At 39.3% G+C, this 20,777-nt stretch overlaps 3 protein-coding genes across 8 annotated transcripts in view; 2 read left to right on the forward strand and 1 right to left on the reverse strand.

Annotated features, from left to right (window-relative positions):
• Nucleotides 1-17,170, reverse strand: part of osbpl6 (oxysterol binding protein-like 6) — a 26,335-nt gene extending 9,165 nt beyond the window's left edge. Inside the window, exons 1-12 of one of the 3 annotated variants that reach the window (XM_077537162.1) lie at nt 16,883-17,170; nt 10,916-11,120; nt 8,188-8,310; nt 7,802-7,855; nt 6,696-6,809; nt 6,433-6,603; nt 4,120-4,255; nt 3,893-3,996; nt 3,344-3,439; nt 2,915-3,083; nt 1,137-1,267; nt 143-250 (exon numbers count right to left, since the gene is read on the reverse strand). In XM_077537162.1, the coding sequence (XP_077393288.1) occupies nt 143-250; nt 1,137-1,267; nt 2,915-3,083; nt 3,344-3,439; nt 3,893-3,996; nt 4,120-4,255; nt 6,433-6,603; nt 6,696-6,809; nt 7,802-7,855; nt 8,188-8,310; nt 10,916-11,062 (1,353 nt within the window). In that variant the 5' untranslated portion in view covers nt 11,063-11,120; nt 16,883-17,170. Of the gene's footprint in view, nt 1-142; nt 251-1,136; nt 1,268-2,914; nt 3,084-3,343; nt 3,440-3,892; nt 3,997-4,119; nt 4,256-6,432; nt 6,604-6,695; nt 6,810-7,801; nt 7,856-7,928; nt 8,153-8,187; nt 8,311-10,915; nt 11,121-16,882 lie in introns of those variants that run through there. The other 2 variants (XM_077537163.1, XM_077537164.1) reach the window with 2 other exon arrangements.
• LOC144030679 (cytochrome c-b-like) lies at nt 16,830-20,773 on the forward strand. 4 transcript variants are annotated; one of them, XM_077537171.1, is made up of 3 exons: nt 16,830-16,978; nt 19,984-20,160; nt 20,264-20,773. In XM_077537171.1, exons 1-3 carry the CDS (start codon nt 16,888-16,890, stop codon nt 20,407-20,409), a joined length of 414 nt encoding a protein of 137 aa, XP_077393297.1. In that variant the 5' UTR covers nt 16,830-16,887; the 3' UTR covers nt 20,410-20,773. The 4 variants fall into 4 exon arrangements, with proteins under 4 accessions (XP_077393297.1, XP_077393300.1, XP_077393298.1 ...); XM_077537174.1 differs by lacking the exon at nt 16,830-16,978 and adding an exon at nt 17,237-17,259; XM_077537172.1 differs by lacking the exon at nt 16,830-16,978 and adding an exon at nt 19,250-19,409.
• The window catches only part of pde11a (phosphodiesterase 11a), a 34,581-nt gene continuing 30,775 nt past the window's right edge, over nt 16,972-20,777 (forward strand). Inside the window, exon 1 of the mRNA XM_077537165.1 lies at nt 16,972-17,259. The gene's annotated coding sequence lies outside the window, so the exon portion shown is untranslated. The remainder of the gene's footprint in view (nt 17,260-20,777) is intronic.

The following is a 20,777-nucleotide window of genomic DNA, read 5'->3' on the forward strand; positions in this document are numbered from 1 at the left end:
ACTGAAGAAACCATCAATCTGGAAGGCCATCGATCAATAAGGCAGGAAACCAATAATACAACCGCCCGGCCGTCCTGTTGTTTTATCAGTATGGGGGCTTTAAATGAGCACTGCCAGTGCCATAATGAACACAGTCACCTACCTCATCAGGGGTGGAAATGATATTCACGCTGACGACTTGCTCTGATAGGACAGACTCTGAGTGGATACGGTTCAGTCGGGTTCGGAGTTCGGCGTTTTGGGACACGGCCTTGCGCAAAAAGAAATTACAAATACAGCAATTAAGTCAAAAATATAATTGTTATTGGCATACAGTTGTGCTTACAGGTTTACATATGAAATATGAGCTTTTTTTGTCTAATTGTAAGAAAAACCATTAATTCTCACGCCATTGCTACAAAAGAACTTGTTTTCTTTGGAGAATGGAACAAATCTTACAAATTCTGCCAGGTTATGCTAATTCATGAGCACTATCGTTACTACATCAGCACCAGTGGTGCATAAAACCTATGAGGCCCAATCAAAACAATCAGTAAATTACATTACAGCAATTACTGTTTGATTCGCCAGCGTATGTTGTTATTATAAATCAGCCTTAGCCTGCCAATTTCTGTTGAGCTGCAAGAGTGCGACGGCAAACATTTCACAGCTCCAAATGCAAACAGAGAACCATACTGATTTATGACCGTTCAAGTTTTACTACATAGTGACGGGAGACTATCATTTTCCCCACAAGGCTTTTGCCATGAAATGTGACCTCCAGCTTTTGGACAATGTTGTCACATAAGTTTTTTAACTATGAAGCATTTTACAAGTGAATGAGGAGCAGTCCAATTACAGTAAGTCACTGGGGCAGAAAAGGAGCAGCGTTAATGAAGTCCATGCCACATTTCTTTTCCTCACCAATTATTTCAAGATAAGATGATTGGACCGCAATGATCTCACACATCATTTCGTGCTGTGACTTTCTGGAATAAACATCTAGCTTGTTGAATATTGTATAATATTTTAGAGTCGGTATAGTTTTTTTTTTTTTTTACCTAACCAGCACTTTTCTCGATGATTTCTTGGTTACCAGTGGCATAACAACCAGCAGATGTATTTGACAGAGGTAAGGTGGAGGACATGCTCATTACCTGTGACAGGGACTTCCTGAGGGAGTTGATCTGGGCTGATTGGTCGGACTGGTCCTGGTCAGACAGAATCTGCTTGATCTTTTCTTTCTCTATGGCTACTGTGTTGAAGGCCGACTTGAGCAGACTGTGGACTGCGCACAGACAGAATGACGCATTAATGACAATGATCATTCATGCAGCATGATTTCTTTTTTTTTTGTTTTTTGTTTCAGCTGCTCAGGCTTGGTGCGTAAATGCAATGTACCATTCTTAAAACATATTACATAAGTGGAAGAGTGAGGGATAATATAATGTTAGTGACCACATCGAAATGTTTGGCACAGAATTTCCGTCGACAAAATGCGAATCTCCGAGGCGTTTAGGAGCACATGGATGCGACGGGATGTAAAATTGCCTTGTGAGCGTGCAGAAGGGATGACAGAGAGGGATGGCTTCGCTGACCATATTATATAATGGAGCAATGCCTGCGAGATAGTGCTGGCAGTCAACTGCAGCTGCACGGCATCACACGTGTGACATGCCTCGTTTTCCAATGCTTGCATATAGAAGAACACGCATATGCGCTTTAAGCCACCTGCGCAAATGAGACGTGTGCAAATATTTTTTTGTGGTAAACAAGGCCGAACTTGATGTTCTTCATTGGGACGTTCCGTTGAGCTTCATATTGTATGTAGGTCAAGCTGTTTCACTTTTTCATAATTTAATTGCAAACTATATGAACTTGCTGACAGCTAATGTTATCATTTAAAGAGCATGGGCATTTACTTTGCAACATGATTTTGTTTACAAACTGGACTGTGTACTCTTTAATATATTTTAAATTTCTAAAAGGTTTTTATTAGGGATAGATTGATCAGTGGCACCTTTTTTTAACAAATAGATAATAGATCAATTTAAAACTATGTTAACTTCAGTGAATTGTTTATTTAGATTTTCAGTTAATTTCCTAATTCTGCTGACCCTGGGAACACTTTGCACCTTTGTTTTTGTTTGAAATTAAAACAAAGATCAGTGAAAGTGTAACATTTCTGCCATTTTGAAACTCTGGTGAACTTTACTGTAGAAATATATTGGTAGCTATTGTTTAAGTTTTCATTTAGCTTTTTAAGACATTTTGCAAATCTGAAAAGTTGACAAGACTTTTCAAAGTTTGAGTTTGTCCCCCCCTCCCGACATCAATATTTTTCCTTTTACTGAAAATGAATATCAGCTCCAAATATCGTTAATCAACCTCCTTGACGATTAATATATATATTAAAAAAAATACATATCGGTCTATCTCTAGTTTATATTATTTAACTGACGTTTCACTATGACAGAGTGGACATGTTAAGCTTGAAAATATTGTGGAAAAAAATTGTGAAACATACCGAGTGGTAAATGTTTGGCCATTTAAAACATGACCTAAGCTTTCCATTATTCTGTTCCATTTTTATGATGACTAAATGAGGACACCACAGGCAATTTATAGCGATATTGACTCTCCTAATAAAATTGCTGCCATACTGTTAAAACCTCAGTAAATGCACAACATAATCTTTCAACCTTGTTGCCAAGATGACCCTGTATAACCTACATGATTCTAAGATGGATGAGTTTGACCCAGGCATTCATGACCTTGATTTTTGACCACAACATTTTTACACTGTATAATATAAACTTATTTTTATCAGACTTAATTTAAATAGGCTTCATCCACATTATGACAAAATAAATTTCAAAACATAAAGCTTGAGCCTGTTCACTCTCTTCAGTCATTCTGTTGTTTGTCTGCTTACCTTTTTGGGCAATGGTGCAGAATTCCTCCTGCAGTTTAATGTAGTCACTAGTACACTCGACGCTGTCTGTCAGCCGGGAGGCGGGAGCTTGAAAGTCTCCCATCTCGGCGCAGAGGTTAGGGTTGGATGAGTGGAGGCGGACAGGCGACATGCTGGACGACAGTGGGACCTAAAGAGGGATGATGATGATGTTAATCAACCGTGAAGCGCGATCATGTTGAGAGCCTGTATTGTTAGTCTATGGAAGCCAAATACATATTGTGCACTATGATATTATGAGAGGCACTAGTCAAAATGCCTTTATAAAGGCTGTCTTTAGAAGGTGTGGATAGTGGATAAAGTGTATGAAAGTTTTTGTTTTTTTAGGAAACACACGATGTGCCAAGCAAAATAAGAGCAAAAATGAGCAAAAACACACAAAAAAGGTACCTGAAGCTGGAATTTTGCATCTTTGCCGACACTTTTTGTCCTCCATCTTCTGTTGTTCATGCGCTTTTCTTTCTTTGACAATTCTACACAAGCGTTCTATGTGGCAAATGTGGATCATAGCATGCGATAGGGTGGTTAATAAGACAACAGTCACGCAAAAATAAGTCAACATAAAGTAACTGTTGTGAAGTTAGAAGTCAGATAACATTCCAACAAATGAATAGCAAACAAAATTCTGAGGCAAATGCGATGAGTGGCGCTAAGCAGTTGATGGTGGGGGGAAAGCATGACTGATCACCTCCCTTTTTTTATTTTTTTTTATTTTTTTATTTTTTTATTTTTTTATTTTTTTATTTTTTTATTTTGCTCTAGTGAAAGAGGCTTCTTCGCTCCTCAATGCATATTTCATGTTGCTGGTAGACAACACGTAGACAAGCTACTATACAGAGTATCCCAAAAAGATTCACATAAGACTCCTGGGGATTAGATGTGGCCTCTCTCTTGCTGATATCCTATATATGTACGTGTGTGTGCTTATGTTTGTTCAACCTGCATATCTGCAAAGTTGGGTGCCGACTGAGTCCTTTGTAGAATCTCCAGACTCTGCAAGAGGCCACTCAGCTCAGTCAGGTTGGACTGGCATCGTGCAAGATCTGTAACGATTTCATTATTGAAAGATGCTGATTATGCCATCAGGGATAACAGCTGGACACATGATGAGGATAGGTCCAGGACTTGTGCATGTGTCCATCTTGAACGGGGACAACAGAACGCACCTTCTGCACACTTGTCCATCTCCTCGGATTCCTGCAGCCAGGCAGCCACCTTGCTCTGGCCGTTGCTGTAGGAGACGGGCAAGCTGCTGTTGGCGGGGACTGGTGTTTGCCATGGCAACCCGCTGGGTTTAGTGTGCTTTAAAGAGATAGAAGGGTTGATGTCAGAGAATGACAGTTTCAAGAAAAATAACTCAAAATGCAAAGTAACATTTTTTTTTGTTTATGGCCTAACTAAATGAAGCTCATCCTTTTGACTCCTAAGCCCTAAAAGGGTGTTGTTGTTGTTTTTTTTACGCAAATAATGGTTCATAAATACAGAACTAGTGATAGACCGATATGCTTTTTTCAGGGCCGATGCAGATACCGATTATTTGTTGTCAAGGAGGCCGATAACCGATATTTCAAGCCGATATTCATTTGCAGTAAAAGAGAAAATAATAGCGAAAAAAAAAACAAAAAAACTTTTCTTTTAATTTAAACATATTAAGAATAGACAGTTTTGTTTAATTAAAAATTAACAGAAATTGTAGGGAACTTCTAAGGTTCATCAGCAAGTGTTAAGCTAAATTCAAAACTAAGCAAGTAAATAAATAAATAAATAAATACATAAATAAATAGTTTTCTACTTTAAATAAAGTTTTCCAAAATTACAACATAATTTCTAAATTTGTTGTATTTTTTATTATTATTATTTTTATATAAATTAAAAAGTGTTGGGACTTCAGTGTTTGCAGAGAATAAATAGTTTTCTAAAATGTTCTACTGTAAATAAAGTTTTCCAAAATTTCAACGTAATTTCAAATTATTATTTTTTTAATTATTATTATTATTTTTTTATAAATTAAAGTGTCAGCAGTGACAAATGTATACAAAATTAAATGTATCTAATTTGGGGTTTTCGTCAGGGTTCAAAAGATCTTCGCAGACAGTGAAAAATTGACTGAATACGTTTGAAAAGTCTTTGCAACAAGTAAAAAGCGTCTAGAAACATCTTACAAATCTTGATGAAAGCACAAAATTTGCTACGTTCGCATGCATTCGCTGCTCGGTGAGATTCCAGCTTTATCGGCCTTCAGATTCGTAAAAAGGCCGATGCCGATATTTGTCAACATGCCAAATATCGGCACCGATAATCGGCCCGGCCGATAATCGGTCTATCCCTATAACAGAACCACAAAGGGTTATTATTTTTGGAAATATGCTTCTTCTAATCTGTCAGATCAGACAGAACAAAAAAACAACAACCACAACATCCTATTCCATTAGTAATTGTTGAGTTTTGAAATGAGGTGCAACTGGAAGAAAAACATTAGTAATTTGGCTGGCAGGTTTTGCTCTGACGCAAGACTAATTGAGCAGATGCAGAGTTGTTCATGATCGAAAATGTCTGAAGGGATGGCAAATATGTAATTATGGAAGAGAGCAGGAAGTAATGGAGTTCTTACGCTTCAGGAAGTCCTTTCTGTTTGATTCCAATTATGGGATGTAATGCTTTAGACCAGAGGTGTCCAAGCTATGGCCCGGGGGCCATTTGTGGCCCGCCATCCATTTTTAAGTGGCCCGCGGGATATACTGGTACTAAAAATGACATTTGCTACTAATAAATGTGTTAAATTTACGATCGAGCTTTTCTAAATATCCAAACAACCAAATTAACTTATCACATAAATGATTCCCACGTAAATGCAGATTGCTCCTGTTTTGCTAAGAATGTATGATTCATCTGCTGTTTAGTGGAGGGGCTGATATTTTCTGGTGGTTTACAGGGTCTCTGACCACACCAAGATCTTGTAAAATCCTAAACTATTTCCCTTATAGAAATCTGTTCTGGTAGCAGTTTTTCAAAAAAACAAAAAAACAATAACAAACTAATATATAAACAATATACAATTTTGATGTACTTGATAAATAATAATTAAACAAAAATCAAAGTGGCCTTTTCATCCTTCGATTTTTCTCTATGTGGCCCTCGGAGGAAAATGTTTGGACACCCCTGCTTTAGACAATCTAGTCTGGCACTTTCAATGGAAATACTCTCCAGTGTCGACTGCTTTCATTGATAAAGGAAACAGGGCACAAAGTGTCTGGACTCCAGACAGAAAAATGATTCCTTGATCCTACTGTTCAGATTCATTTTGCCTGTCAAGTAGCCATTACTGCAATAGACACTAATCGACCACGCATACACAGCCATTAGTCAGTGAACTGATCACTGTGCAGAGACCGCAATGACCTTTTAACAAAGTGGCAGACAATTTACGAGTCAGACTTTCTGCCAGCAGTTCACTCCAGTTTGTGTCACTAGTGATATACCTTGGCGTCATGTCCAACACTTGAAGCAGCTTGCGGGGACTCTGCAACCGCAGACGAAGGGAACATCCGCATGGAGGCGTCACGCGGCGATCGGACGATCTCGTTCTGCCGGTAAAGGCGGTGATGTCGCAGCTTGGACACCCAGGCGTCAAAGATGTCTTGGGATTTGACCTAAGAAGTCGAGCGAACGTTTATCTGATCTTGGTCCTCTGCTTGACGGGCAAGTCAATACTGGAATGATGATATTGGCTTGTTGGCGTTACCTTGAGGTGATAGATATGCTCCTCCGTGTCCAGGTCAATACGACGAGCCTTCTTTTTGATGGACATCACAGAGAGGCCGACGTCGATGCTTCCGTGCAGTTTGCCTTTCTGGATCTGGGAAACACATTGATTAAGGTTAACAAGTTAATTTTTTGCGTTACTTTATTCCTTTATTAGTGCGGAACACAATTCGTATTGTGTTTAGGTCTGACAGCCGTTTTTAACTAATTTATGGGTGCGGAATCCAAAAATGGTCTCAGTTTTTCTCTATCACGTCAAGTTTTTGAGCTATAGGAGTCCAGTTTTCTTAACACTCCTGTTATGTTGTGTGTCAAAATGACCCACTTTCAAGTTAAAGAACAAATGTTAACTTTTCGCTCTCAAACTTGCCTCCAACAGACAATAAAAAATGGTTAATTTTGACATATTTGCAGTGAAAACATCTTTTGAAACATTTAGCATATACCGAATAAAATTGATCCAGCAAAGTTTTTTTTTTTCTTTCCCTATGAGACTTCACATCAACAGGCAAAGAAATGATTAAATTGGATGTACTGTATGTGCAGTGAAAACAGTTTTCTAATAAGCTATAAACAATGTTTGTTGGGTTGGTTTTGGAACATTAAGCATTCAGGGCCAAATTGACCCATTTTAAGAGTGAAACAGTATCAGTTGAATATACAAATGAATAGATGTTTTGTTTTTGTTTGTTTTTTTTACTATGAAACTTCTCATCAATTTAAATGGGTAATTTTTTTTACATATTTTCAATTAAAATGGTTACTTACATTTATGTGATTGCTTTTGGAACATTAAACAGCCTGGGTCAAATTGACTCATTTTAAAGTTTAAGAACTACAAATGAGTAGTTTTTGCAACATTCCATCAACAGACAATTAAAATGGTTCATCATCATGCACTATAATTCATGATGATAATCCATTGCTTTTGGAACATAAATATATAGCCATGGTCAAATTGACCATGGCTATATATTTATGCTAAAACCAATCAAACACTGCAACTCTTGCTGCAAACATTCCAGCTGAATCATTGTTGCCAGGCGGGCCAGCGTGTGCCTGGGGGTTTGAGTCAGGGTTACTTACATCAATGGGGGACTTGGAGTACTTCAGGATACCATTGTCCAAAACAAAAAATCGCTGCAGAGGAAAACAACAACCCTGTGTTAGTTAATAAAAAAAATAAAAAATAAAAAAAAACAATAGCGCATACCTGACTGTAGATCCCTAGTGAGAAATCCTGTGTTTGGAGCTACAATAACTTTAATTTAAATGTGCTGCTTTCAAAATGGTGCAATGTGCGCTGGTGTGATGTCTAGGGACTTATTTGGCCTTGTACAAAAAGAAAGTAACAGCTGAATAGGTAGTGAAGAGCAACCTCTGTGAAGCAGCAATTATTCCAACTGCAGACTTTTACCAGCTAGTGCTTGAAACTATTTTTCTAAGAACAAAAATCTGCCAATGGGGCGCACCTTGTGCCAGCCTTTCAGAGGCCATTTCCGCTTCTTCAGCATAAACCCTTCGTGTTTATCTGGCCTCTGGACGTTGCTCTGACCGATTTTCAGCCCCTCGATGATTTCCCAGCTGTCCGTCTCCTGAAGTACAACAAAACGATGCGGTGTCAGAGCTGATCTGCTCGTTCCTCCAGAAGGAGAAGAGACTGGAGAGATGTACATGTTAGAGAAAACAGGATGACGCTCAAGCCCGCAGTCTAATGGAGGAAACCCTTCGTTGGTCTCTCTTGCGTAATGTTTGTGCCCCCCCCCCCCCCCCCCCCCCCCATCACATCCCTCATGTGCTCTGAGTATTTCCCCTCCATTAGCTTCCTCCTGACGATGCTCTTCTTGCCTTTAGTGGGTCTGTAAATCAAAGCCACGTCTCTGGAGCAAAGAGAATGCAAGGTCAGGCGGGGACAGGTAGAACCCCACAGGCCAGAGAGAGAAGGGCTATAATGCCAGTATGTAGTACTACTATTTGCTGGATGTCACCTTCAGCGTGTATATCTGAGGACGTCTGGTTTGAAAAGCACTTAGGAAAAGGAGACAATAGCTTTTTTTAATCAAAAGACAAGCCGAACAGATCAGTTTGGTAACGAGGTCGTGTGTCACGTGAACAACCCTCTATCTCCCCTCAGTGTCCTTGAGCTATTGAGGACGCGCAACTTAATTAGCAAAAAGTACATCGAGATTCATGATGAAGTAGTCATGAGTTGGTCTTACCACAACTCTCATCTCTTCTCGTTTGGTTTTTGGTTTGGGTTTGAAATTTGTGACGTCAATTCTGGAATTTTTCTGCCCAAAAGGTGATTGTTGGTTGGTTGGTTGGAAGTCCAAGGTGACCCCTCCAGGAAAGCCCCCCCAGAGGTTGGTGGGATGATTAAAGGTCACACAAGGGATGCATGAGTGGGCATACTAAAGAGTTCTGCTCTGTGGCTTTGCGGTCACATTACAGGTTTAGACTCCTTCCAAATCAGGCAAGAAAGTAGCTTCCTTCTTTGCTGTACTGTTCAGAGCTCTCTTATTCTTTGACCCTCAACTCATAAATGAATGAAGCCAATTTGATTTCCTGCACGCTGCTCACATTCACATTTATTGATCTCTCTGCAGAATAATTTAAACCTGAATGAGAGAGAGAGAGAGAGAGAGAGAGAGAGAGAGAGAGAGAGAGAGAGGAGAGAGAGAGAGAGAGAGAGAGAGAGAGAGAGAGAGAGAGAGAGAGAGAGAGAGAGAGAGAGAGAGAGAGAGAGAGAGAGAGAGAGAGAGAGAGAGAGAGAGAATGTGTGTAAATAGCTTGATCGCATCTCCCTTTCTTTTACTTGATCACAAGTGAAAGAACAAAGAGAGTACAAAATTCAGGAACTTCCAGCATATTGGTACAACTCAGTCTTTTCATTCACAATTTCCAAAGACCATTGTACCAATTTTTATGCCTGCAATGAATCAAACTATTACAGCAACACTCACTGAGCAAGGACGAGCACTCCTCCTGGACATGTTGGGTTAAATAAGCGCCATAAATATCAAGGCAACGTCCCACTTCTGATGAGTTTCTCATGCACACATCTGTTTCTGCAATGCCATACCATTGAGATTTATTTAAGAGATTTTCAACACTTCTATACCATTCAAAATGCAAGGGTGATATGGAGCCAAAACATCCTGTTAAACGAACAACGTGCAACACATGTTCTTCTGTTGGCATTGTCAGTGCACAACAGCAACTGTGCATGCAGTTTTAGTGTCCTTTAGGGAGCATAATGCAGCCTTTGTGCATGTCAAATCAGCACAAAAGAAAGTAGTAACCCGTCGCTGAATAGAAAAAAAAAAAAAGAGCTGACTTTTACCTGACTTTTTCAAAGGACGTTTTATGATATTAACGAGATAAGGTGCATAACATTAATTTCAGTTAATGGAATGCTTTCACCCATTCTTATCATTATGAAACAAAGAACATGGGGAGGAGAATGTTGAACTGTCTGCATTATCCAGTATCAAGGGTTTTACAGTGTTTCCAAACAGGCCCCAGCTTTCATCAAACCAACTCCCTTTCCTCCTTAGAGCACTCCGATGAGAACGCGAGCTCCCACGCAACATACCCCTGTGTGCCACATGACCGCAAGAGCACCAAGCCTGCACCAGTCACTCATAAAATATTCAGAACCTGGTGCCGATGGGAAAGTGGTGATGTCATAGGTTCCACGTTCATTCTTATTTCTGCAGTGGAAAACTGGGTTAGGGACATTGAGGAGACTCAACCCGATTTTTTAAAATGTGATCACATTTCACGGATGTGACCTTTGCAAAGTTTTATGCTAAGTTTAGATACATGCTCCTCAAAGGTCTGTGAAGTAATGTGGTGTGCCTCCAGGTTCAATTTTAAGTCCTTTATGCCAGAAAGATTGAACACAGCTGTGGAGCCTTTTCAGCTGGATGTGGAAAAAGGTCTAATCTGTTCAAAATGGTTTCTACTCTTACACTGTCTTGGCCTCCCACACACATGGCCTAGCCTAGCCTAGCCCATGTGAAAATGTGTGACCTGATGGTCTTAACTGGTTTCAACCAGAAAAGTGTGCCAGAGTGCCGATAGATAGGAAGGCGCCAAGCCAGGACAGGTCACGGGACAAGTCACAGCGACACAACAGCCTAGCTCAAGTCACCTATCTAATCATCAAGGCTTGTTAAGGCTTGAACGGTACTGTACCTGTCGGCTGTCGCGCTGGGATGAGGAAGAGGATGACGCGCTCTTGTGCACCGGTGTGGAGGTCTTGTTGACCATCACGGAGCTCCTCTCCTCGGAGCTCATGGCGCGGCCGTGGGCCCCTCGCTGCGGGTGTTGGGAGTGAGACATGGTAGATGGCAGTAGTAGGCTTGGCAGATTAGCTGGTTACTTGCTGATTGGTCGCCATCTGAAAGTCAGGAAGTTCATACTATTAGTGTTCTGTAAAAAAAAATACACAGTTGTTTTCTTCACTATCGGTGCCATTTTTGTTATCATCCTGGTCAATGTACATTTGTTTGTTAGTTAGTAGAATACTCCCTTCCATTGATGTCATAATGAGTCAATTTGTGTATCATTTGCCAGCATTTAATGGCCCATATGCCACCTCTCTACCAAATTACCTCGAAATCAGTTTTGTAATGATTCCTGTTAACTGTGCTTGTCTCTCTTTACTGTTTATATGGATGGATGGATTGAAGGATGGAAACATTAAATGGCCCAGCCCAAGTACCCGCATCCAAATCCTCCCTCCCCAATTTTTGCGCAACCTCCTCGTCACTATTATGAGCAAACGGATTAATGGATGTTCTCCGGCTAATGTGCTTGGCATAAAATCAAAGATTATCTTGAGACAGATCACTCTGACCACCAACAGACACAATCAGACGATCAATTCATGTCAATCTCCTGGTTAATCAGATTAGCTACAACTATTCTAATCTGTATTTTTATAAAGACGGATACAAAAAAAGGATAAATCAGAACTGTCACAGCGTAAATCTGGGTTTCATTCAGTATTGTACTGTCCATTTTGTAGTTGGTGGACGTAAACATTAATTCGGTTGCTGCTACAGTTGGGAGAAATAAATTCAATAATGCCATTTATCTCGAGTTTGGTCTGTCTAGCTGGGCTCTGTGGAAGGTGACCGCCACAAAGCATTTGAATAATCACTTTGGTATTAATGTGAGTGGTCTATGAATTGTCTTGTATGTGAGATAAGACTGTGATTGAGCTGAATACAAATAGCCATCTTTATTAGCTTCATTACAAACTGTTAGGATGTTTTTGTTTTTGTTTTAGGTGGGAATTGGGAAACACCCATGTTGGCTTTGATGGGAAAGATTGTCGTTTCTTTTTTTTTTTTTAAACATAATGGAAGTTTTTCTATCTGTAATTTATTTTAATCATGGAAAGGAAATATGATTATGAATATTGTTTCACGTTGTCAGTAGTCACACTGTAAGAAAATGAACTGCATTGATTTGTGATGCTTCAATAATCAGTAATCAAATTGAATCATATCCCTGCGACTCAAATTGAATCACGAAGTGTATGTACCGCTAGATTAAGATTTCCCAGTTTCTACTTAACTGTGAAAAGATGATTAGGCAACCAATTTCAAATGATCTTAACTTGTCTGCTTGATGTCACTTCAATGGGATTTCCCCTGTTGTGAGTGTAAAATTAATGAGTGTAAAAACCATTTGGGGGATTTGGATTGTATAGCTGGATAAAATCAGAGTAATACAATTTAATCCCATAGAGCTTTCGGAAATTTAAATGGCACGTCTGTCATTTGCTGAAAACAAGCTATTACAGCCCACTGTGTGGTAAGAAACGAATAAGTACTGTACCCAAACACCCAGTGGTTTTAACGCTGTGATGTCTGTCAAGCTTTGGGGCAACTCCAGTCCACTGAGCAGCTCTGCACACCTCAGCATTACACACTCAACTATGCACTACACTCACACACTATAATGTATTATTCAAGTCCTTTAACATTGTCACTCTCTCTTCTCCATCTTAAGCCAACTAAGCTCTCAAGCTAGGGCAAGATAGCATTCTAAATCTTACCACATAGTGGTGTGTGGTGCTAAGCCTATTTAATAGAACCGCATAATAAGCAGAAGCGAGAGGTTTAGCAGGTTAAATAGACCGGTTAACTTTTGATGACCTGTAAAATTTAACTGTTTTATTCGTAATTCAGAAAAACGCACTGCAAATTAATAGACAGGGGATCATCATGGGACTCGTTTTGAAGACGCAAATGACATTAAGATGGTTGTGACAAGAGTGGCGGAAGATGCCGGAAGAATCCTTCTAGGATCGAATCAAGGCGTAGAATGGAAGCTTGAGCAGGTGCGTTAAGACAAAAGGGGGGCTACTTTGACGGGGAAAGCTTATAGCTTGTCGATTGGATTTGAATTGACGTGAAGAAGTGTTCTGGTAATGTTTCAGTTCATAACACACATTCTCAGGGGCATATGATGGAGTCCTCTTTGGCTGGGCAGCCAGGCTGCTCCATATGAAGATAGTTGCCATGTGAGGGACTCTCGGCTCAGGACTTGATTAGTCATGAGCTTAATCTTCTAAATCCAGCCACTGTGATTATGGCTCTCTGTGAACACAGGGACAAAGCAAGTGTCACCACATACATGCAGCCACAACAGTATCTAAGCACAGGTGACCAGGATTTTATAATTACAGTAAGCAATACTTAGATCATCTACAATCAAATTTCAAAACATCACAACAAGGCTAAGAGATGCCTTAACTGACTATAGGAAAGTCAACAGTAACAGTATAGAAAGTACAAGAGCAACATATACGGTACGCTCGCTTGAACCACTTTCACAATATTAATTATTACACAAAGGGTCAACTACCAAATTTAGGTAACTCGTATTGCAATTGAACCAATGTTTCATTTCAGAGTCCACTTGCTTGGTAAAATGAGCCATGTACATCACATATGAGTACTGTATTAGTTATTTAAAAATTGAACTCATCAATATGCACCATCAACACCGCCAGCGTTTAGTTCAGCTTGGGAATTAACAAGTGCAACAATAACACATTTATTATTAACATTTGAGCCTGTGCATGATGCAGAGGGGAAATGTGTCATGTAGGTTGGAATTGAGCCAACACCCACAGCCTTATTTCCCCTTGACTGTTTTTCAGTTAGCAGTCCATGAAATGTTGACATAAGCAAGAAAAAGCCCTCCGTGTCGTTTACGGTTGTGCTTGTTCAACACAGTGGCTATTGCACATTCCACCAAACATTTTGGATGTGTAACTACTTCTATCAAAAAAGTTTCAGAGAAAAAAAATGAAACCTTTAAGCTAGCAGGTGTAGAATGCTGACAATAGATTACAGAAATTGAATTGCTATTATGTAGGGCTGCACCAATGGTACATCTGTACTACAATAATATACTTTCCAGGTAAGGATCATGTGAGCGACAACAATTTTAGCCAACTTCAAATTAGGATCTCCTCGGGCAGTGATGGCCTCCCGACAAGCCGTCTGACAAGAACCAAGTGCTGCTTGCTCAAGCTATCAAGTTATCCACAGTTTGCCAAGGCGAGGCACGTTAAGCAGTCTTTCTTCTTACTTAGTTCATTTTTAGTTAACACCGCAGGAACACGTTGATATGTTTATCTGAAATTTGTCAGCTAATCAGAGAAGGGATTTTCTATTAACAGTAATATACGAAACCAAAGGGAACTGGAAACATGTTGAGAAATAATCAAATTCTGTTTTACTCTCATTTGAAGGTGTTTTTGAGCAGCTTGTCTATTGGTGATATCACATAAAAGCATTCCCCAAAAAGGCATTTTTTTGTCTGGCACAGAAATCTCAATTTCTCCGGATCGTGCATTGTGGTTGGATTAATGTGGCCATTCCAAACAAAATTTATTCTATTTTGGAATTTTGGGGAAAACTGTTCTCTCTGGTTTGTGCTTTTTTTTATTTGTTGTTTGGTGATCATCGTGTGGACCTGTTGTGTACTGTTTTTGTCTGTGGCATTTGCTGGCGGGGGGGGGGGCTTTGCACCTTCACGCTGTGATTGTTGTGAATGAGAGCGGAGAATGTCATCGCTTTTGTGACTGTCGCCGCTTGACTATGATGGCACGGCCGCAGGGTGCTTTTGCTTAACACCTTTAATAAGCAGCATTTATGCAGTCGGCCTTGTTTTTGTTTGTTTGTTTGTTTTTGTTTCTAAATGACAATATCATGTTATGATTAGTGGGGCCATATAGAACATATTATAAAGAAACATTTTGACTTCCCCTTTAATGCAAAATTCCAGTGAACCACAGGATTTATCCATTCATAGGATCAGTAAGTATTCCAAACGTCATCAATTGGTCATCATTAGGGTGGAAAAGAGCAGCAGTTTCAGTCAGCAGCATAACGACAATCTGCTCTCATGAACTCTTTAAACAAGATAAATCCCTCCGGGGTCTTCTGCTGGAAAATATGCTTTGACCTTCGTGGTGGCTGTTGAAAAGTCAAATTTTTTCCCTCAGGGAAGTATTACAGAATCCGAATGAAGCGAGTAGCATCATCTATCCTGATAAGGGCGGCATCACAAGATCCAACCCAAACTATGACACTTTAGGCTCAGAAACGGCATGGAACACAAGGAAGTTGGACACAACCAAGTTTAACACGGACAAGGTTGAAAATGTCTTGCTGATTATATTGTCACCACACTGAGGCACATCCACAATATCACTGTAAGGACAAGCACGCTCCAAAAACCCACCAGAGCCAAACTCCCTTCCCTGTTACATTGTTAAAGTGGACCAAGGCAAACAGACTTGATCCACGAGGACGGAATTCACAACTTTAGTGTCAAATGATGCATATGGATTACCAGAGTAGCCAGCTAGTAGGCGTCACGCGACATCAGGAGGCAGAGAGGGGGAGTCACGTCACGTTCAAGAGAGACTCATCTTTTTCCTAACAACAGTAACTGGACAGAGCCAGTTTATCCTGGGCTGCATTTATTACATCATCTAGGTAGAGCAGCTCTTACTCTGCAATGCTTTTTGGCCACTTGTCTTACTGGAAAATAGACTGTGAATAAGAAGCTTAGTCCCTAACAATTGTGGAAGAAATGTACACTGACAACACCACATCACGTCTTTCAGGCAGTGAATATGACAAACTGAGGCAAAAGATAAGAAAGACCATTACCGATGAGTCATATTGTTGTTCTAAAAACAGTCAGGTTATTGTTTTCATTTTATGGTGATAGATCAGCAGCATGTGTGGAAAGATTATTCAAATAGGACTCATTAAGAGTACTTTTTAAGAAAACAAGGATGTGGTTCTGTTATGAATATGCAAATAAAAAGGTAATTTCTCCTGCATATCATTTTCAGCCAACATGGGAAAATAATATGCATGAGAAGAGATAAGGACATCTTCAACTTGAGGGGACATAGAAATTAAACTGCAGATGCTCACAAGAGAGCGTGCTGCGAGGAAAAACAACTCCCAAATAGTTTCCATTTATCTCTGCTTCTCATTAATTCATGTGAATAGATGCCATTTTAAACAACTGCAAAGTCACTGGTCGACCTTGGCCAGCAAAAACTGGCAGATAATGTGGAGCAATCCCATAAAGTGACAGAAGTTGGATAACTTTCTCTATGGGCAAGCTGCCAACCTCCCCAACATGGGTGGAATATTAAGAACACAGATTGTGCGTTAAGAATAAAATTTGAAAAAAAATATCACACAACAAAAGATGGTTCAGAACTGCTGTTTAGTTTCGATTTAAAAAGGTGAGTAGGTTCACATCACTGATGTCATGCAGAGTCGTCTGTCTTGGATGCTGCTCAATAGCGTTCCTATTTTAAGGCCCCGCGAAAAGCAAATGTGTGAACCAGCAAATGAGCAGTCTAAGTAAAGCCATTAAATTTACGACACACTTTGCAGATGCTAGCAAAGTCAGCTAGGTGGTGGTCATGTCTGGCTGGTCCTCAGTGATTCACTCCGGATGCAAATACAAAAGGATGCTCGAGTCTCGCCGGCGGGGAGGATGGACACAAACGCAGCACACTTGACATCACAGCATTTTCTTGCACTCTATCAGTTACAGTGCTGAAGTGGTCGTGCTGACAAGAGAGAGAACAGCTTATTGCCTTACCACAGATGCGGTGGTGTAATGACCACGTCTTTACAGTTCTTGGCGCAGGGAACAATCGAGCTGCTCTCCCCCTGCCTGGTAAGCGACTTCTTCAAGGTAAGCAGTTTTAACGAACGTCCACCTTCCAGTATGTCAATTTCTCGGAGCAGACATGTTTGGTACGTAGGCCAGAACACAGAGGGAAGTCGAAAAAAGTGTTTGCCCGTTTCCTCGTATGCGTTATGATGCTCGGCTCGGCTCAGCCGCACTCTGCTAGCTCCTCCCTGCAGCAGGATCGGCTTTGGGCGGGAACAAAGCAACGGAATGGTATGTGTGGACACCTGCTGGTCCCAAACCATAGTTATGGCGTCGTAAAGACTCAAAATAGAACTCATATTGTAAGTATAAACCGTGTATTAGTAAACACAAAAAAAATGTAGCGTAGTCAACTAGACTGGACGCTAACTATCTTTAACAAGTCCGAAACCATCTTTTTAAACAGGCAAATACAAGGACCTCAAACGAACTACACTTTACAAAAAATAAATAATTAAATAAATACATGAATAAATAAAATAGTCCGTTATATTTGAAGCAGGCACCTTTAAGAACATATGTTAGGCTAGTGTGCTGACTAGCAAGCTTCTGTAAAAAAAAATAAAAAAAATAAAAAAAATAAAACTTCCAGGAACCTCGAGTGTGGTGGTTCTCTTACCAAGTATTGTATGTGAGTAAAGTTTCAAGGATTATTTGGTTGATAAGTATCAATATCCGGTGACAAATATTAAGAAAGTTTGGCCAATGTCTTAATACAAACTTAATACAAACTGCAAAGTCGGTTAGTGAGTCAGTCAGTTAGTTAGTTAGTTAGTTAGTTAGTTAGTTAGTTAGTAGAATCTGAGTTTCAAGCTTCCATATATTTCTTAATCTTTGTCCTAAAAGACTGCTATCTTTCGAAGGTTGTTAAAAACAGAAACAGACAACATATAAAAGTGATGTTAATTAGTAAGGTAATTACAGTCACTGCAAGACAATAGACAAATCTCAGCATTACAGAAATCATAATTTGAATACCAGAATGAATATTACTTTGAAATTTACAGCAGAAAATAACCTGAAAGTCTCCTTTTCGTAAAGTAATATACAGTGATTTGAATATTGTAAACTACTCCAAATAAGGCAAAAATAAGGTGCTGTACATTTTGTTTTATAATAGGTGCCATTCATAGAACAAAGTAATGAAAGAACCAAGAATGATTGAACAAACACTCCATGGGTTAACGAGAGATATTTTTAGTTGATTAAAATTCAAGAAATTAGCATTCGTGACATTAGTATCATCACAAGGGAACTGGAAAAACTAAGCCCAAATAATGTGTCTCTAAGGTAACTAGTTTACTTTGGCCTCTGAAATACAGTAGTGTAACAGTGTTCTGTAAAAGGTAGAGGTTCTGGTACATGACTTGTTTACATGGTGGGATTGGTATATATTGCAGGACAAAATTAGTCTGTGTTTGTTTTGTGCATGCTTTGAGTAGTAGTGGCGCATCGATAAAAGCAGAGAACAGTGGCCACATAAACAAGACCTACATTGTGTTGATGTGAGGCATAAAAACAAGTTAGACAGTAGACACCGCACAATTGATCTAAGAAACCTTCCGAGACATACGCTTCACGTGTATTGAATGTTAAAACAAGAGATAAAGCACAAGGCCAATCAGTTCCATATAATGCGTGAATGCACAAGTGACCTTGAGTGACTGAGTTGTGAAGTTTTAGTGCCCATTAGTATCCAGGCACTAGAATGTGGAGGGCTGTCATATCACTATGACTTACTAGTAACTTGAGGCAGTCTAAAGATAAGACTTCCCTATTTAAAAAAAATAAAATAAAAAATCAGTCCCTGTCAAACATGTCCATGATGCAGATTTCTTGGGAAGCTTCAAGCAGTGAGCTCATCCCAGGTTTTACAACAGATTTTCCTAAAGCACCCACCACAATTGAACCTGATTGATTTGCTATTACAGTAACTGAATTATGCTCAAGCAGAGATGAGTTGAAATGACTACCAGTTGAAATGTGGAAGTTTCAAGTCAACTGAGGTGCTTCATCAGAGGTTCATTGATGACTCGGTTGTCCAAATCAATGAACTGGCCATTGCTTGAGAAATTCATTCATGTCGTTTTTGTTGTTGCTGATGTTTAAACTTCATCAATAGAACAGTCGTGGATGACTTGCTCCCGTTTAATAATTTAGTAACATATATATATATTTTTTTTTTATTTACTTACTCAATCAACATACACATTATGGGGGAAAATTGAATACAATCATTGTATAAATACAAACAATTAGAACATAGAACACGTCTTAGTAACATTTTTTTCATCACAATCCCGTTTAGTATGTGACGTAGTTGGTCAGCCGACTGGTGACGTACCCATTGGCGTAATTTTAGGGAGGAAGCACATGTGTGTTAGTCACGACTCACCGGCAGCTCATTGAAGACGACCAGTTGTACAGTTGGTTGACGTAGAATCGTTTAAAGGTAAGCGTTGGATATAGTTCTACCTTTTTAAAAATGTCATAACTACGAGCAGTAACTTTTTCTTAATCAACCACACGGCCGCTTTTTTCTGTAGAGAGTGAGACAACGTGGTTTTCTGCCTACCGGGGTCGATCCTGCTTTTATTGTCTTAGGAGCATGTCAGTACTGTTTGGTAGTTATTATTTTACAGCTAAGATGAGTGGGTTCTCGTTTTACACTCACTTAACGACTTCATTACACTATTAAAAAGACTTAGATAAATTACAACTACTACAACTACTTTTTTTTTTTTTTTCGTTCTCGGGTATATTTTCACGTATTCTTTATTAGAGTGTAAAACTAATGTGGGCTGTACCTGCTTTCAAAGAGTAATGCTGAAATCAATTTCAAGTTGAAAATGAGCTTTTGTAACCGCCAGGAAATTGCATAACTTGTAAACGAGCTCCCCCTGCTGGTTTTGTCTAGTAGTGCACCACAGGAAATCACTATTGTTGATTTTATTGCACACATAATTTGTGTTGTAATAGAAAGAAATTGCTTGTAAATAATCCGTACGTGTGTGTTATATCCACAGACAAAATGCCTGGAGACATCAATAAAGGGAAGAAGTCCTTTGTTCAGAAGTGTGCCCAATGTCACACAGTGGAGAATGGGGGGAAGCACAAGGTCGGCCCAAACCTGTGGGGTCTGTTTGGTCGCAAAACGGGCCAGGCAGAAGGTTACAGCTATACAGATGCCAACAAAAGCAAAGGTAACTGTGTGTTTCTGATGTTGACCATTTTTAAAGATTTTTGAGATATATATATTTATTTATTTATTTATTTATTTATTTATTTATTTATTTTCACTTCCAGGCATTATCTGGGACGAGGAAACCCTGAATGTCTATTTGGAGAACCCCAAAAAGTACATTCCTGGAACAAAGATGATCTTTGCTGGCATAAAGAAGAAAAATGAGCGCGCTGACCTAATAGAATATCTTAAATCTGCGACTTCGTGAAGAACTTTACTTTGAATTTTCATTTTCATTTCAACAATGGACAGTTTTATCACAGCGGTTCCTCATATTTTGATGCTGTATAATGCACCTTCTTGGTGGAGTGATCGATAATCCCTGGTTTTAACTTTTTTTTTTTTTTTTTTTTAAATACTGCTATAACTTATTAAACCATACTGTATTCACATTATTTGTAGAAGCTGTGAAAGCTGTTGATTGTGAGATGTTTGTTCTAGTTTTTTTGTTTTTGTAGTTTCATAAACCCATTGTCATCAATTGCCTATCCTAGTTTCGAACGTGACATTACTTGTTGGCACTATAATGTTTTTACTCTGTTACATTGAATAAAATACTATCCAAGATCTTACATT

This window comes from Festucalex cinctus, chromosome 11 (genome assembly GCF_051991245.1).
Source record: "Festucalex cinctus isolate MCC-2025b chromosome 11, RoL_Fcin_1.0, whole genome shotgun sequence".
Classification (NCBI taxonomy): Eukaryota; Metazoa; Chordata; class Actinopteri; order Syngnathiformes; family Syngnathidae; genus Festucalex; species Festucalex cinctus.